Source organism: Mesoplodon mirus (assembly GCF_964341445.2).
Source record: "Mesoplodon mirus genome assembly, chromosome: X".
Taxonomy (NCBI): domain Eukaryota; kingdom Metazoa; phylum Chordata; class Mammalia; order Artiodactyla; family Ziphiidae; genus Mesoplodon; species Mesoplodon mirus.
In genome coordinates this window covers 140055616-140073523 of record NC_138981.1, presented here as the reverse complement: position 1 = coordinate 140073523, position 17908 = coordinate 140055616, and the positions used below count along the sequence as shown (strand labels likewise).

Genomic DNA, 17908 nt, shown 5'->3' with positions numbered 1-17908 from the left:
GATTAGTCTATCTATAAAGTTATTAAATATTAGTTCCAAGTATGTCATTTACTACTCTCATAAAATCTGCAACTTAACATCAGTCTAAGAATAAGGGCATTCTTTTCATTAAAGCAATGCATGTAAGAACGTTGAAAGCATCTTTCTCCTTTCCCCCCTTGCCTTTTTTTAGGTAAGGATACTGACTTCTGTGGTAGTAAATTGATCTCGAAGAAAGTCCAGGTCTTCCTCAAGAGAATCAAGATTCTTTGTGGCAGTCGATAAATTCTTTTCCAACAATGCCTGAGCTTCATCAATATCATATTCAAGCATTACATTCGCCTGAAGAGAGAAAAGCATGACAACGTCCGAACATTTACCCAGTGCATTACAGATTAGAACAGGGGGTGGCAAACTACAGCCCTTGGGCCAAATCTGGCCGGCTGTCTTTTGTCCTAAGTTTTATTGAAACCCAGCCATTCTTTATTCACTTAGATTTGCATGCTACAGTGGCAAAGCTAAGTACTACTTGTGACAGAGACCGTGTGGTCTGCAAAACCAAAAAGATTTACTCTCTGGCCCTTAACAGAATATTTACTGACCCCTGGGTTAGAGAATATATTCACATACATTTTATCATTTACTCATCATAACAACCCTGGTGAGGCAAGTTACCTTCTCTACAGTTAAGAAAACAGAGGCTCCGAGAGGTCAGGTTACCTACGCTTTCCGGGATACTACATAAATGGAAGAATTACCATAAGAACCAGTCTCTTTAGTTACCAAATCCTATCTTTCTACTAGCTCTATTGTGACACCAAACAGTATTACATTCAGATCAACTGAAATAGTTGTTTCTGAGCTTAAGATACCAAAAGTTTTCAAAAACATACATATTATCTACATTTGATCCATTGAGAGAAACAGCTGGCTTTTACTGCCCCCTTCCTACCTCCAGGGTAAATGCTGACACAGGGGGAACCATACTCCTAGCACCTGACTTAACACCGGGCATATCCTGAACCACTTTCCTTATCTGGCAAATGGAATTTAAAAATTACTCAAAGGATTGTTGGAAGAATTAAATGAGACAACATGAAAGTGCTTAGCACAAAGTAGGTGCTACATTCTTATTGACTGAATATGCAAATCCATGATAATTAGAAAACTGCATAAAAATTCAGATAGGACTAAAAATATTCAGTGCAGAGTAAATGCCTCTCTAAACCCAGACCCACAATCTCATTTCTCAATGACTGATGCTTCTTATTACTTTTTCTTTTCCAGAAAGTTTCTACATTTTGCTTACTTTTAACAAGAGAAAATCGAATACATTTAAAAACACTTCATTCATGTCAAAAAACATCAATCATTCATTCAGGAAGTACCCTGTGCCAAGTATATCTCCTTAGTTGATTCACCCCTCAAATACTGCCTGATCAGCCTCTCTATTTGATGGTCTAATAGTCACCTCAAGACTGACATGCCCAAAACACAACTGCAAGTCGCCCTGCAAACCTGTTAGTCCTTTGCCTGTGATATGAGTTACAAATATTTTTCCTGTTGATTGTCTTTTGACTTTGCTCATGGTTTCTGAGTTTTGAGGCCTGAAAAACCAATCCTTATTTCAGGGCTCCAAATAAGTTATCTGTGACTTGGCATACAATTTTGATGGTGTCAGTATTTCATCACACATTTCAAATGTGATCCACTTGGAATTCACCCTCGTGTAAGGTGGGCTCCAGCCGTAATTCTCTCTCTCGAGAGCTCCCTGTTGTCCCAGTCTAGTTTATGAAATCATCTTATCCCCACTTGCTGATTAAATGTGTGCCAAGGGAAAGAGAAACAAAGGACAACAACCCTTAGGATTTGGGCTACTGGGTGGATAGCTGTTCCATTTACAGAACTAAAACTAAACAAGTACAGGGATTATGCTTGTAGAAATAAATGTACAAACTCTGAAAAGATTACAGTTAACAGAAATCAGGAGAAGGAACTAAGGGACAGAGAAGTGAGTTTCCATGTACGAATCCGCCTATCTTTCATGGCACGAGACTGCCTCTCAGGGATGACTCTACAGGATAGCAAGCGGAAATCCTCCCAGTTGGGAGAGCTGAGAGCAGTCGTGACTGGCTGCTTTGTATGGGAACTTGCCTGAGGTAACAAGACCTATGGATAGCTAGCTGGACAGTCAGGGATGGCTTGGCTGGTCGATCATGCGACTGAGAGGAGTAAAATAGGAAAAAATCACAGAGAAGGTCTCTGAAATCATCACAGTTGGAATATATGATTTTAAAAAATGGGTTCTAACCTCAAGGTTTTTGTAATAATCCTTGCCCCTCAAATTTAGAGAGATCTTTCTAGAACTAACAAAATCTGATGATGAAGAAACATCTATCTAAGGTTCAACAGCACCTTTTGTTACATTTAAGAGATTAAAGCATTAGTTGGAGGGGAAGCAGGGTTTGGTCCGTTTTGTTTTGATGGGGGAGACTCGAGCACGTTTCTGCGGCAATCTTCCTCACACTCCCGATCGCCCTGAATGCCACCCCTTCATTCCTTCCACAGCTTCAACAATAATGCTTTACAAATGTCAGCCAAGGAAGCTGTGGCTATTACATTTACTTACCCCCAACCACAGACACACTTTATCGGTAGGAGGAACTGAAGCTTTGCAATACAGGTTATCTGCCAGTAAGAATCTGGTCTCCAGGGAATTGGTGGACTCCTTCAAAAAAAATGACAGTACTGCAAACAGTCCATTTTCACACCAAGGTTATAAGGAAGAGATCACAGAGCTGAACCTAAGCCATTTAAAACAGTCCTATCACACAGACTAAGTAGAGTGGTAAAGAAACGAATGCTGGAGCCAGACGGATGGGCAGGGAGGCTTGTGCGTTCTCGCTCAGCTACTTACTATAGCTCTAAAGGCTGTGGCAAGCAGAGTTCTCACACACTCACACCCCCCCACACACACACACCCCAGTCTCACACCCCTCCCCACACACACAGACACCCAGTGCCTGGCACAGAGTAAGCACTAGACAAGCACTATCTATTATTACTTCATCAGTGCTTCATGCTCAACAACCAGTTTTCTGAAGCCTCTTATTAGGTTCATGACATAAAAAACATACTAGAAATGTAGTTATTCTACCAGTCAAGTAATAAATCATATATACATACACATACACATAATATTTTAAATACAATATACTTATGACATTTAATCTTTACAGCCTGCTCATGTAACAAATACTGGATGAGGACTCGGAAGATTCTCAAATCCAGTTCTGCCAGTAACTAGCTATGTAACAGTGGTCAAGTGTAACCTCTTTGCAAATGTTGCCTCAGCTGTGAAATGAGAACCTGAAACGTCATTTCTAAAATTCTTTCCAGCTCTATAAGTACTGGACTCACTCCTTATTCTTAGAGAGAACAATAACAATAACAACAACAAAAACTATTAGATGCTGCTACCTCAAAATGACATCTTCTTTTTGTACTTAAAATAATTTCAAATTGCATTTAAGTTCTGCAAATACTACATATAAGTAAAATACCCCCAAGAAGTGTGGGTCCTAGAATTAAACCTGACTTTTGGTGGAAAGCCACATGTCTCACTGTCTGTGACATCAGTACACGTGCTCAGGACTGGTTCAAATACCAGTGACCAAGGAGTCAAGGAACACATGTCTCTGCTGAAGTATCCTGGTTTGCTCATGTTTACAAAGAGAAATGCACTTACTTTTTTCTTCTGCATGTACTTTAGAATTTCTAAAGTCTGCTTAATTTCAGGAATCTGACCTTTTAGCCTGTGAATAAGAAAACAGGTTAACTTAGTATTTGGCACCAGTACACAGTCTTACTAGCTTTGCATTTTCTACTGATATGTTTTGAGGACAATTTATAAATATGAAATATTTAAGATATTTTATCTGTAAGATAGTTAATAAATTTTGTTTATTAAAATATTTAAGATATTTCAGACATAAATATTTATTAAAATATTTAGATATAATAGCAAATATTTACGGAATGACTACTGTGCACAGAGTCCTATTCTATACGTCAAACCCCCCATTATTAGTTAACATTTCTAGAGAAAATCATATTCCACAGAGGTTGATTCAGAGGTTCTACATTTAATTAGAATTGCACTTTAAATACTCATTTTTAAAATAACATGCATTCAAAGATTATATTCTAAATTGAAAACCACCAACTCCCTCAGTCATAGGCAGCTCAGCGCCAGCAAGTGCAGGGACAGCTTCTCAGGGCCTGCGCTTCCCACACTGTAAAAGCACTTGAATGCCTAACACACCACAGTAAAATATAGTACAACTATGCGATTCTTTTAAGCTTTGGGTAATTTTTCTTTAACTTTTATGTTGAAAAATACTTTCTTTTCAAGTTAGGTAACAACTATTCTTAAAATTATAAGTGGATCACTGTTTGAACACAAGAAAAAATTTAAGAAAACGATGGACATGATGAGACTGATCAGACTCAACAGGCAAGTTATATTATAGCTACTAGAAAAACAACTAGCCTGGAACAACTGGACATCCACACATAAAATAATGAATCTAGACACAGACGCTACACATTTCACAAAACTTAAGTTCACATGAATCACATACCTAAAGGTACAATGCAAAACTATAAAGCTCCTAGAAGATAACACAGAAGAAAACCTAAATGACCTTGGGTATGGTGATGATTTTTAAGATACAACACCAAAGGCACAATCCATGAAAGAAATAATTGACATCTGGACTTTATTAAAATTAACAACTTCCACTCTGCACAAGACCCTGTCAAGAGAAAAAGACAAGCCACAGACTGTGGGAAAATATTTGCAAAAGACACATTTGATAAAGGACTGGTATCCAAAATACCCAAGGAATTCTCAAAACTCAACAATAAGAAAATGAACAATTGGATTAAAAAAATGGACCAAAGCCTTTAACAGATACCCTACCAAAGATATACACATGGTAAATAAGCATATGAAAAGATGCTCCACATCATATGTCATCAGAGGATTGCAAATTAAAACAACAAGATACCACTACACACCTATTACAATGGCCAAAATCCAGAATACTGACAAGTCTGGATGTTGGTGAGGATGTGGAGCAACAGCCACTTTGGAAGACAGTATGTCAGGTTCTTACAAAATAAAAATACTCTTACCATATGGTACAGCAATCATGCTCCTTGGTATTTACTCAAAGGAGCTGAAAACTTAGGTCCACACAAAAACTGCACACAAATGCTTATGGAAGTTTTATTCATAATTGCCAAAACTTGGAAGCAACCAAGTTGACCTTGGTAGGCAAATGGAGAAATAAACTGTGGTCCATCCAGACAATGGAATAGTATTCACTGCTAACAAGAAATGATCTATCAAGCCACGAAAAGCCATGGAGGAACCTTGAATGCATATGACTAAGTGAAGGACGCCAACCTGAAAAGGCTGCAGACTGTATGATTCCAGCTATAAGACACTCTGGAAAAGACAAAACTATGGAGACAGTAAAAGGATCAGTGGTTGCCAGGGGGTTAGGAGGGGGAGGGAGGGATGAACATGCTGAGCACAAAGCATTCTTAGGGCAGTGAAACTACTCTGTATGATGCTATAATGGTGGATACATGACATCATGCATGTGTCCAAACCCATAGAATGTACAACACAAGGGTGAACACTAATGTAAACTATGGACTTTAGTTAATAATAACATATCAGTCTTGGCTCATCAATTGTAACAAATGTTCCACTCCAGTGAAGGGTGTTGATAATGGGGAGGCTATGTGTGTGTTGGGGGGCAGGGGCTATACAGGAAATCTCTGTATCTTCTGCTCAAGTTTGCTATGAAACTAAAACTGGCCTAAAAAATAAAGCGTATTAAAAATAATTTTTAAAAACTACTAGCAACTAATTCCCAAATGAAATCAATCTCACTGACAAGAAAATAAGAGATAAAAATATGCTGAAGGGCCTCCCTGGTGGCGCAGTGGTTGAGAGTCCGCCTGCCGATGCAGGGGATACGGGTTCGTGCCCCGGTCTGGGAGGATCCCATATGCCGCGGAGCGGCTGGGCCCGTGAGCCATGGCCGCTGGGCCTGCGCATCCGGAGCCTGTGCTCCGCAACGGGAGAGGCCACAACAGTGAGAGGCCCGCATACCGCAAAAAGAAAAAAAAAAAAAAAAAATATGCTGAAAACACTCAAAGTCAAACTTAGAGAAGAAAGAATGAAACATTTTTAGCTCTTTTTTTGGATTAAAGTTGCCCAAGGCTTTAAAGTGTTTTGCATGGAAAAATGTGCAAAACAGTTCTGGGAGTCCTGTCAAATCACAATGTAATCTGTAAGAAAACAGACTAAGGATACAAAAACAAAGCTGTGGTTCTTTCAGAATACATTTAACAAAATATTATTAGAGATCAGCATGTAAACAAAATTTAAATATGATAATGAAAATGTACTTCCTGAATTATATAAAGGAAGTCACATCATGTGTGAAGAAGGTTAGCATGGCAAACTTTATTACAGCGTGTGCTACTGACCCAGCAAATATGTCAGATAAGCCTGCTGCTTAAAAAATAGTATCACTATCTGGTAGTACAGCCCAGTGAAGAATTGAGAAACACACCCTTAGCACTGATTTTTTTTTAAAGCATAGTTTGAAGGCTAATGTTCTGTGAACTCTTTACAATTCAATATGGATGTCATAGATCTCTCAATTTTGCTTATTTTTGTATATGTTGATATAAGTAAATGCTAGAAAGATCTACATGCAATCATTTATAAAATATCTGATACACATATAACATTAGTATGTTCAGATCAAGTTTTTTGGTCATGTATATGATTGACTGACAGATTGATTTATGGCTGAGTTGGGTCTTCATTGCTGCGCACGGGCTTTCTCTAGTTGCGGCGAGCCGGGGCTACTCTTCGTTGCAGTGCATGGGCTTCTCATTGTGGTGGCTTCTCTTGTTGCGGAGCACGGGCTCTAGGCACACAGGCTCTGTAGCTGTGGCTCATGAGCTGTAGAGCGCAGGCCACTGTGCAAGTCTGAGCAATACATCCTCCCCACCCTGCTCTGTCCCAAAAGATAGCAGCTCTCCTGAACTGTGTGTTTACAGTCCCTTTTTTACTTTTTCAAATAGTTTCATCACATTTATGTGTATCCCTGAACAATATATTATTTGCTAGTTTCTTAGGTTAATACAAATGGTCTCATGTTGTATGCATTTTTCTGGGGTTTTGCTTTATAACTCAATTAAGTTCCTAAGATTTGTTCATTCATTTTCACTGCTGTGTAATACCCATTTAAAAATATAACACAACTTGTTTATCCACTTCCTATCAACAGACTCTTGGATCAGTTCTAGATCTTTGTTATTCTATGAACAATGGAAAACTCTAGGTCCTGGGAGTGGGTAGGGAAGTGAGAGGGAAGACAGCAGCTTAGAAGGGAAGTGGATCAAGTCTTCAAAGGGGGAATTTAGGGCTAAAGGGTAACTTTTTAGGTGTTTTTCCTCCCTCTAAATTGCTGTGGGTGAATCACATTACCTACCCCATCACTGCTACAGGGCAGAAAAACAGAATTGGCCAAAGGCAGGGAGAAGGTCAGGCTGAGGAGCTGAGAATACAGGTACTGGCCCCCAGCAGTTCCCCTTGCCCACTCCCCCTCCCAGGGGAGATGCCAGTGAAAACAGCCAAAGACAAAGGAACGGAAAGAATATCCCAGAGGCTGAGGCACCTGGTAGGGGAGAAACAGCATTTGTCCAATGGCTGTGCTGCAGAGTGTAAACCCTGCCCACCATGGGGGACTTGAATTACTCCTGTTCCCATACACATTAATGGCCAAAGGAACTGATAACCCTGAGGGAACATGAGCTGATGGGGAAAAAAATGGTAATCTGATAAACTCAACTACAAAATAAAATAAAAACAATAAATTCGACAACCTGTACCAGATGAAACAAAATCAAATTCTACAAGATTATACAGTGAGTATTTAAAAATACTTCAAAGAGAAAAGACAGGATATTGGTAATATGAAGAATAAACAAGTAGCTATAAGAAGAACCAACCAAAAATACTAGGTATAAAAAGTGTAATGGTTGAAATAAGGAACTCACAGACATCCATTTAATTGCCAAAAGAGAAATTACCAAAATAGCAGAAGACAGGAAATAATAAAGAGACAGGGAAGGCAGAATTAGAAGAGTCAACATCCATATTAACAGGAATCCCAGAAGGAGAGAAGGAAAAAAATTAACAGATGACAGAAAAAATGATAATCACAAAATTTCCAGTTAGAGAAAGATAAAGCACATATAATTCATGTGTTAAAGAGTTCACCACAAGAGAATGAAATACTAAATAACTTTTTATATACCTATCAATAATTACTTTATGTATTTTTTTAAATAGATCTTTATTGGAGTATAATTGCTTCACAATACTGTGTCAGTTTCTGCTGTATAACAAAGTGAATCAGCCATATGCATACACATGTCCCCATATCCCCTCCCTCTTGAGCCTTGCTCCCACCCTCCCTGTCCCACCCCTCTAGGTCATGGCCAAGCACCAAGCCGATCTCCCTGTGCTATGCTACTGCTTCCTAAACAGCTGAAGGTAAAAGTTAAATGACAGGCTGCAACAAAAGATTTACAACACCTGTAAAGAAAAGGTTAGTATCCAAACTACACAGCCGTCTGCTGCAAAACAACTCAGTCAAGCACAGAAACAGTTTTTGTTGCACAGCTGGTATCAGAGGTGAGGGAACTTTCAGAAAAAATAAAAGGGAATAAAAATGGAAAAGGCTTTGAGTTGAGCAGTGAGGACTAGAGAAAAGCAGGCATCTCAAGGCAGGTGACAATACCAACTATAGACCTGAGCCTGGGCCCCTGATGCTCAGCTCAACGGGGGAGCTCACATATTAAGTGCAAGAACTTGGAACAGGGCTCAAGCAGTCCAAGGCTGATGAAGACCCACAGCTCCTGCAAAAGCAAAATCCTCTATAGATAAAAGCAATCCACACAGGTATCCATGGTTACAGGAATCTGACATATAGTTAGTTAAGGAAGAATTTAAGAAAGATATCCTCACAGGGCTTCCCTGGTGGCGCAGTGGTTGAGAGTCTGCCTGCTGATGCAGGGGACGCGGGTTCGTGCCCAGGTCCGGGAAGATCCCACATGCCGCAGAGCAGCTAGGCCTGTGAGCCATGGCCGCTGAGCCTGCGTGTCCGGAGCCTGTGCTCCGCAACAGGAGAGGCCACAACAGTGAGAGGCCCGTGTACCACACACACACAAAAAATCATCATAGTCAGATAAAACAAAAGAGATGACAATCTTGAAAGTATCCAAAAAGAAAAATTAGTTTATCTAAAAAGATTTAAAATAATAACCATATGTTGTTTACATGGAATACCCTTAAATATAAATAAGAAATAAGTTGAAAGAAAAGGGATTGGAAAAAATACACGAGGAAAATGTTAGCCACCACTCCTGGGTATATATCTGGAAAAAACTGTAATTCAGAAAGATACATGCACCCCACTGTTCACTGTAGCACTATTTACAATAGCCAAGACATGGAAGCAACCTAAATGTCCATCGACAGATGAATCGATAAAGAAGACGTGTTACGTGTATACAATGGAATATTACTCAGCCATAAAAAAGAACGAAATAATGCCATTTGCAGCAACATGGATGGACCCAGAGATTGTCATACTGAGCGAAGTAACTCAGACAGAAAGACAAATATCATATGATATTGCTTGTATGTGGAATCTAAAAAAAATGGTACAAATGAACTTATTTAGAAAACAGAAATACGAGTCACAGATGTAGAAAACAAACTTATGGTTACCAGAGGGGGAAGCAGGGAGGGATAAATTGGGAGCTTGGGATTGACATACACACTACTATACATAAAATAGATAACTAATAAGAATCTACTGTATAGCACAGGGAACTCTACTCAATACTCTGTAATGACCTATATGGGAAAAGAATCTAAAAAAGAATGGATATATGTATGTGTATAACTGACTCACTTTACTGTACACCTGAAACTAACACATTGTAAATCAACTGCACTCTAATAGAAATTTTTTTTAAGTGTTAGCCGAAAGAAAGCCGGAGTAGCTCTAAGTGTCCAACAAAACTGACTAAAACAATAAGCATTATTTTACATAGGGTTAAATTCACCAAGAAGACTTCGTAATTCTCAAATTGCATGCACCTAATAGAATAGACTAAAAAGCTTTAAAAAAAAGGATAGAAATTGTTTCAGGTTAAGCTGGCAGCAGACTAGCACTTGCCCCTCTAATTGTTCACGTAGCAGAGAGCTGTTGAGGTGATAGGAGCTACAGGGCTATTCCTGCAAGGGAACAAAGTGACAGGTGAGCTGATTTCCTGCAGCCACTTTTTACCAAAGAATACATGAATGGACATTTCTCTTTATAGAAATATGCCAGCTTATTAATAAATAAAAATAAATAACTGAATTAGAACATCATCATTTTGCAACTCATAATTAATGGATCTAGGAATTCAGTATCATTCTAAGAAACAACTAGATACTATCTGCCTCTTAATGGAGAAACAATACACAAACCTATGAAGCAGTGTTGCCAAAAAGAAAAGAAAAGAAAAGAAAAAAAACAAAAAGAAAAACCTGACTATGAACAAGACTGCACATACAACTATCAACTTATAATAAACAGAAAGGGCAAAGAAACATGCTTGAAAATCCCACAATTGCTTTGAAATTTAGCAACATACTTCTGAATAACCCATAGATTATGAATCTAAATGTGAAAGATAAAACAATAAAGCTTTGAGAATAAAACATTAAGAGAATATCTTCATGAACTTGGGATATTTCTTAAATAGGACACAAAAAGCACTAACCATTAAGGAAAAATTCTTAAATCAAACTACATTAAAAATAAAGGGTGATGACTCAAACAGTATATCCACAGTGCTTCCATTTAAAAAAAGAAATTGGAAGCCTACCATATACCACACATAAAAATAAACTTCCGATGGATTAAGAAGTTAGATATGAAAATGAAAAAATTTAAGACTTTTAGAAGAACACTTAGGAGTATGTCTTTTTGAACATGGAATACAAAATAGGATTTCTTAAACAATACACAAAAAGCATTAACTATTAAGAGAACTTCTGACTTAAAACATTTACATTAAGAACTACTCATCAAAATAAATCATAAGGGGGAAAAAAAGACAAATTACAAAAGCAAGAAAAATTTCTCACATATAACCTAAAAGGACTAGTATCCAATATATAAAGAATTCCTACAAAAAAAAAGACAACCAACCCATTATTAAATGAATAAAACTCTTCAAAAAAGTTTTCCACATTTGCTGTCTCCATCATTCTCCTTTGAACCACTGGGCCAACACTGTTCCCATCCAGAACACCAATGACTTCCACTTTGCTAAGTCCAAGTCCATTCTCAGTCCTTATCCCACTTGGGTGAGCTATCTGCAGCATTTGACACAGGTGATCATTCCCTCTTCCATGATACACTTCCTTAGCTAGGCTTCCAGAACCCCATGATCTCCCAGTTTTCCTGACCTCACTTAAAGCTTCTTTTCAGTCTTTTTTGCTGGTGTTCCCTCTTCTCCCTAACTTCTTACTGTTGCAATGTCCAGATCTTTGATCTTCTCTTCATTTGCATGCACTCTCTTGGTGATGGACCTCATTCAGTCCCCTGGCTTTAAATGACTCCCAAATTTTTATCGTCAGCCCAGATCGCTCCCAAAATTCATATTCATATATTTAACTGTCTACCTAACACCTCCACCTGGATGTCCAAAAGGCATCTCAAATGTGTCCAGAATTGAACTCCTCCTGATCTTCCCCCAAACCTGCTCTACCCACAGTCTTCTCAGATGTTGGTAACTCTCCCTTCCAGTTGCTCAGACCTGGGAGCCATCCCACATGCCTCCACAGTACCAGAGTTACCAAGGTAACTTTGACACATGGATTCCCTCTGATTCCCCAAGGCTTGGTCCTGAGGTCCATTTTCTTCTCTATCTGTAACCTCCATGCAAATGACCTCAAAGCCAATGGCTTTATGCTTCTTTTTCAAATAAAAATCAACCTTTATTATAAAAGCAGTAAATGTACATTGCAGAAAATTAAGAATACAGGTAATCAAAATAAGAAAAATGCCATTTCCCACCACCCAAATATTACCACTGTTAATATAACATTAGTGTCAATTCTTCCAGGTATTTCTGTGCACACACACATTTTTTCCCCAAATAAGAAAAGATAATGTTCATAGTGTTTTCTATCCTTTCTCCTATTAACACCCCTCATCTGTCCATGTTGATGACTTTTCATATCCTCTAACACCTAGCCCTATTCAGATTTCCTCAGTTGTCACCAAAATCAAATGAGAAAATATATCTAAAAACAAACTCTTGGTTTGTTTTTTTTCTTTTTTTTTTGGTCGCGCCACATGGCTTGTGGGATCTTAGTTCCCTGACCAGGGAATGAACCTGCACCCTCGGCAGTGAAAGCACGGAGTCCTAACCACTGGACCACCAGGGAATTCTCCTCTAAAAACAAACTTTTGTATTTTTGCGTAAGTGGTACCCTCACGCCGACTACCCTTCTTCACTGGAGCCTGCTTCCACTCATAACCAGGCTTCAAAATTCTACATAGCCATCTGCTTCTCTTGAAAGTTTCCCCTGAATCCCTCTGTCCCCCTTCAGTTCTCCCATTCCCCTATGCTAACTCATTACTGTGCACCATAACACCTTGACTGCTATACTCTGTGTACTTATTTAAATATCTATCATGCCCCTAGACCATAACCCTGTTGAAAGCATCTATACTGGACCTTATTTCACCCAAAACAGTATCTGGCACCTATTAGGAATTCCATAAACATTCAACTGACAGAAGAATGCTGTCACATGTGTATAGCAGGTATCTGTAGATATTTATTACTGTGAATTGATTTCGTAAGCTACTATGAACATACAGGGGAATAAAGGATCGAGAGCAAGAATACTTCTGCCCTATCACTTATGAAGTCTTGGCAAAGTCACAACTTCTGTGGGTTTCTCATCTCATCGGCAAAATGAAAAGAATGAACTAGACATTTAAGATGTTACGATCCTAGAAGCTTTGGCATAAGGACTTCAATATTCATTCTATTACGTTTTCAAAAGCATCTTTAGACTGACAATACCAAAGTGCTGGTGAGAATGAAGAACAACTGGAACTCCCAATACATTGCTGGTGGCAGTGTAATATGCTAAAGCCACCTAGGAGGACTTCTGGCAGTTTCTCATAAAATTAAACATACACTTACCATACAAGTCAGCAATTCTACCCCTTGGATAATTACCCAGGAGAAATGAAAACATATGTCCACCCAAAGTCTTAAACCCAAATGGGGAAACAAACCAAATGTCCATCGACAAGCAAATACATAAAATAGACAAAAAATGTGGTACATCCACATACAATGGAAAATGACTCAGCACTAAAAAGAAACTAATTTACTTATACACACAACACCATGGATGACTCTCAAAAAGCATTATACTAAGTGTAATAAGCCTGACGTAAAACAGTAGTTACTATATGCTTCCATTTATATGAAGTTCAAGAACAGACAAAACTAATTTATGGTGAAAATAATCAGAACGGTGGTTGTCTCTGGGAGTGTGCGGGGCTGGGCGGAAAGGGGCAGGAGGAAACTTCCTGAGGTAACAGAAATGTTCCATATATTGATCTGGGCAATGGTTACAGAAGTGGATACATTTATCAAAACTCATCAAACTGAACATTCAACGCATAGACATTTTATCTGTATGCAAATTATGCCTCGATCTTTTAAAAGTTTAAGCTATACAATATTAATTTTAAAAACTTAGAAATTTTGCACTTACCTCCTTTTCTTTTGAGCAAGGTTGAGCTCCATAAACTTATACTTCTGGTACTGTTCATCCAGCTTCTTCAGTACTGTATCTGCAGTCTCATTCCCAGGCTGTTTCATGAAGGAATCTACATCTTCCTTTAATATCAAAAAGAATACATTACAAATTTTAGAATTCATACCTCTGATTTTTGACTGCTTTAGCTTTATTTTTAAACATAAAAAGAGCTTGTGTTTCTTCTTCTCCAAAGGCTTGTTTTTAACTAAAAAAGTATTTATAAAAAGTTAGAGACCATTTCAGACAGTGCACATACATTATGTAGCTAATTTATTATTCTTCCACCTTCCTTTTTATTTATATATAGGGAAAGAAAGATGACCTTGTCTGCTTTATACATCCGCCATGCAGCACTAGCAATAAATATGAAAATTACCAACAGTCAAACACATTGCCTAGTCATGTGCCCTAGCCACAAAACGATTCAACAGGCTGTGTGCCAAAATTATAGATTTTATTACTGAAATTTTTAACTCAACAAGTTCTGCCACAGATATCACGCTAAATATCATCATTAGGTTCCCAAGACAAGTCACAACTGCTTCCTTGAGTATCAAGTGGTTGAAATAAAGTAACCCTAAAAGGCAAACTGAACAATCTTTTATAACAGGAATAAATAAGCAAAAGAAAAGCAATAAAACTGAACTGCATTTTTTTAATGTATACTGCACATGCTGGTCCTTGAAGAAAAGCTAGTTAATTAGGTAAGGATCAGGAACTAAGTGAAACTATATGGAAACTTTAAGGAGATTCTATAACAGCCTTCTAGTAGTTTAAAGAACTTTAGTCCTTCATTGAAGCTAAGTTAAATTCAATTATCTCACAGTTTCTGGGATCTCTACATCATTATTCTTATCCATGCTTACTACCTATAAGGGAGTATTTTAGCAGAAACAAGGCAAGAAGAAAAAAGAAGAGAAACACAGCAAGGGAGTGAACTATGAAGCCATCAAGCTAGAGACTGTAAAAGAAATTGAAAAGATGAGGCTGAGGCAATGGCTGAGTTCTGCATGGAGATGAAATGCATGCAGTTAAAATGCAGATAAATGCATTCTGGAGATAAAATGGAGATAGCATCTTCCTAGAAGGCTCACTGTAGGAAGAGAAATGTTAAAGTTTTTAGCACATGTTATTAGAAGCTTAGACTCTAGCAAGGAGAATTAACTACAGCAGCATAGGTTTGTGGTTAAGAGACAGGGGCTGCCTGGTTTGAATGCTGGCTTCATCACATACTAGATGACCTTGGAAGTTATTTAACCTTTCTCTTTGGCTCAATTTCCTCATCTGTAAAAAGAAAAAAAGTACCTTTTCCTCACAGGGGATTAAATGAGTAAAATACTTAGAAGAGTACACAACAGCTAATAAGTGTTCAACATTAGATATGTATAAGTGAACAAAACTACAGGGAGGTCATATCTAAACTAGGTGTTGAGAGATGGAGAGGTCAACAAATGGACAAGGGGGGAAAGGGACAATTAAAGCAGAGAAAGAAAACAAATAACTGCATCAGCGGGAATGGGGAAAAGGCAAGGTGTGACTTTTAAACAGTGTCAACACAGAAACTAATATATATTAAGCATCTACTTGCAATACTGAAAGTACAGTCTCTGTTTCTCAGGGCAACTCTAACTACTGTTACTCCTATTTCAGTTAAAGAAACGGAGGCTCAGATTGTAAAGTAATATGCTCAAGATTAAGCAGCAACTGGGAAGTAGAGGCATGATTCAAACCTTGTTCTATTTAGAAACCACTGTTCTTTCTATAATACCATGTTATTCCAATTAGTTTAGGAACATACAAATATTTATGTAAATTTGGATTATTTATTATATCATATTGATAGAAATTTTAAGGTCTAGAAAAAATAACTTGTGACATTTTAGGGAAAATGCATTTTAAGATAACAGTTTATAAAGCCCTTTGATAAAGTTTATCCTCCTGAATTAGATTTCTGAAGACATCTCTTGCTGAGCACCATGGGTGTGGTATTTTAAGGCACTATGGAAATTCAATCAACACTTAGTTATGAGCTTATACAGTGTGTCAGGTACTGTGCTAGCGTCAGGAGAAATGACAGGGAGCAAGATAATGACCTAACCTCCCTCCCAGTAGCAGAGCATGGCATAGAAGTAGAGCTCTGCAGCCCCACAGATTGCCCAAGTTCAAAGCCTGGGTAACTCACTTACACCCTGTGTGACTTGGAGCAAGTTACTCAAGGGCTCTGTGCCTCTGTTTCAACATGTACAAAATGAGAATAACAGTATCTGCCTCTTAGAGTTTTGTAAAAGCATTAGGAAAGTGCCCGGTACTCAACAAATTTTCTCTCTTGTTGACAGCTACCTGGGAGATGAGTGGAAAGAAATAGATGGCACGGCTCAGGGAGAAAAAAAACAAAATAACTGAAGAAAATAGTACAAAACCGAATCAGCAAATGCAAATATGCACAGAATGTATATAAAAGTGGTGTAAATAAAAGAATAAATAAAAGAAATGGGTCTTTTGAAGGCTGGAAGATACCAAAAACAAAAAGGTAGAGACAAGGCAATATAGGTACAAACCTATATTGAGAAATGGAGAAACTTGAGAAATTTCCATTAAGATTTTATAGTAGTTCAGGCAGAACTGAGTGGAGAAAGATGGGCGATACTGGCCTGGAAGGCCACTCAGGTTTCCTCTCATTATTCAAATAATATTCAAATACTATTTCGAGAACAGCCTTACGGGGGGGACAGGATTTAAAGCACTACTTGTTTCCCTCTGTTTGGCCTTGGGTTGGTCTCCCTGTTCTGTGAAGCCTCCAACAATGCATTCCCTGCTTCCTCTCTCAACTGCACACGATTTATTCTCTAAGTTGTTAAGACCATTTAGCTAAAAGCAAATGTGGTTACACAGGGGCTTCACTTAGACACCTTCTGGTGACCGCCCGTGGCCGACTGGCTAAAGCCTTAGGGGCCCAGCGGGCCACACAAGGCCTTCAAGGTCTCCCCAGTCCGACGTTGCCCTCCGCCTTCTTCCGAGGCAACTGGCCACCGCAGCCCTTCAACATACTAGGTGCCATTTCCTATGTTCACACCTGAGCTCCTCTGCCTGCTCACTGTACTCCGTCACCATCTATGCATCGGTCTCCCCGGCATCTAGGCTGACTCTCAAGCTTCTCACCGCCTCCGTTTTTCCGGGAAGTAGAGTCGAAATCCCGCGTCGGGGCTGGGCTGGGGCGGGGAGGCGGTCCCTCAGAGCGGCCCCGCTCCCCCTCTGGCTACTGAGTCCTTCACCCCGCGCCCCGCCCCCCAATCTTCCGGGGCCTTCTCGGACCGCGCGCCCCCCGGCGGGTCCTGACACAGCTCAGTCGGTCCTGGCACGGAGGGGGAGAGCGGACGGAGCGCTCTCTCCGCCGTCCTTTAGCTCAATTCCTTCCCCCAACAACCAAGGCCGGGCTGGGGGCCAAGAAGGAAGGGGTAGCCCACAGTGTAGCGTCAAGATACCGAGCACCAGCGTGTCTCTTACCACGAAAACGGCCTCAGGAATCCCCAGGTGGAGCCGCCGCCCATTCCCTCCGGCCACTTCTCCCAAACCACAACCCTCCTTACCGGTCGCCATCTTGGGGAAGCGAGCGCGCGCTAACGGCCTGTCGAGCTGCCTGTAGCCGGGGGCCTGTGATTGGCTCGCTCACAACGGCAGGCCCGCCCTTCGCTTGTGAGTCTGCACATTCATTGGCTCACGGGAAGTAGCCGCCCCTTACCCGTCAGACGAGTCGCCCAACCTGTGGGTTCTAATTGGTTGCACGCAGGTGAGTGACAAGCGTGGAAGGACTGCCGAGGCGAAGGTGGCTCTGCAGGGAGGGCCAATACCTAGTCCTGGGAAAAGGGATTCCGGTGGTTTTGTGGGTGGGCTGGCTGGAGGACCCTGACAATCGGGGAC

The 17908-nt window shown here is 39.6% G+C and overlaps 1 protein-coding gene across 5 annotated transcripts in view; it reads right to left on the bottom strand.

Annotated features, from left to right (window-relative positions):
- Positions 1–17628, bottom strand: part of VBP1 (VHL binding protein 1) — a 30934-nt gene extending 13306 nt beyond the window's left edge. For 2 of the 5 annotated variants that reach the window (XM_082608981.1, XM_082608980.1), the window contains exons 1-5: positions 17495–17595; positions 13946–14070; positions 3728–3794; positions 2609–2707; positions 183–321 (exon numbers count right to left, since the gene is read on the bottom strand). In XM_082608981.1, coding sequence (XP_082465107.1) covers positions 183–321; positions 2609–2707; positions 3728–3794; positions 13946–14070; positions 17495–17587 — 523 coding nt within the window. In that variant the 5' untranslated portion in view covers positions 17588–17595. Of the gene's footprint in view, positions 1–182; positions 322–2608; positions 2708–3727; positions 3795–13945; positions 14071–17063; positions 17232–17494 lie in introns of those variants that run through there. The other 3 variants (XM_082608982.1, XM_082608984.1, XM_082608983.1) reach the window with 3 other exon arrangements.
- Positions 17629–17908: the final 280 nt, after the last annotated feature.